The sequence below is a fragment of the Octopus bimaculoides genome, chromosome 2 (assembly GCF_001194135.2).
Source record: "Octopus bimaculoides isolate UCB-OBI-ISO-001 chromosome 2, ASM119413v2, whole genome shotgun sequence".
Classification (NCBI taxonomy): Eukaryota; Metazoa; Mollusca; class Cephalopoda; order Octopoda; family Octopodidae; genus Octopus; species Octopus bimaculoides.
The window spans coordinates 34,286,830-34,287,393 of NC_068982.1; the positions used below are offsets into that span (position 1 = coordinate 34,286,830).

At 29.8% G+C, this 564-nt stretch overlaps 1 protein-coding gene across 1 annotated transcript in view; it reads right to left on the reverse strand.

Moving 5' to 3' along the window:
- The window catches only part of LOC106879526 (BCL2/adenovirus E1B 19 kDa protein-interacting protein 3-like), an 81,679-nt gene continuing 81,115 nt past the window's right edge, over window positions 1-564 (reverse strand). The window contains exon 6 of the mRNA XM_052976195.1: window positions 1-92. Coding sequence (XP_052832155.1) covers window positions 26-92 — 67 coding nt within the window. The 3' untranslated portion in view covers window positions 1-25. The remainder of the gene's footprint in view (window positions 93-564) is intronic.

Genomic DNA, 564 nt, shown 5'->3' on the forward strand with positions numbered 1-564 from the left:
TGAAAAAAAATCTTATCTTTGCACTTCAATCCAAAGCATGGTGAGCAATCACAGCTGCCCAGTTGCAATATTTTTTCAAGTACATGAACATTCTGGAAAAGAAAGAAGAAATGAAAAAATAAAAATAAATAAATATTATAATGATATCTAACTTTTGCATACAACTATAAAATTGTAAGTTAGAGGGTATAGTAAGTTTGCTTGATCTGCTTCCAGAATATGACCAGGAATCAATAAAAGGATAAAGGAGTTTAAGTACAGGCATGGCTGTGCTGTTAAGAAGTCCACTTTCCAAACATGCTTCAGATTTTATATGCGTGTGTGTGTGTATACACACACACTCACACACATATATATGTTCTGGAGAAATAGTATAAGTAATAACCTGATCAACAATGGGTATTACTGCTAGTATATATATATATATATATATATATATATATACCCCATATTCTATACCCCACATTGGTTCTGCAAGAATATAAATAAAACATAAAAAACAGACAGTGTTGGAACTCTTTTAAACAAAATAATATATTCCTCTATACACAATCATACAAAAAA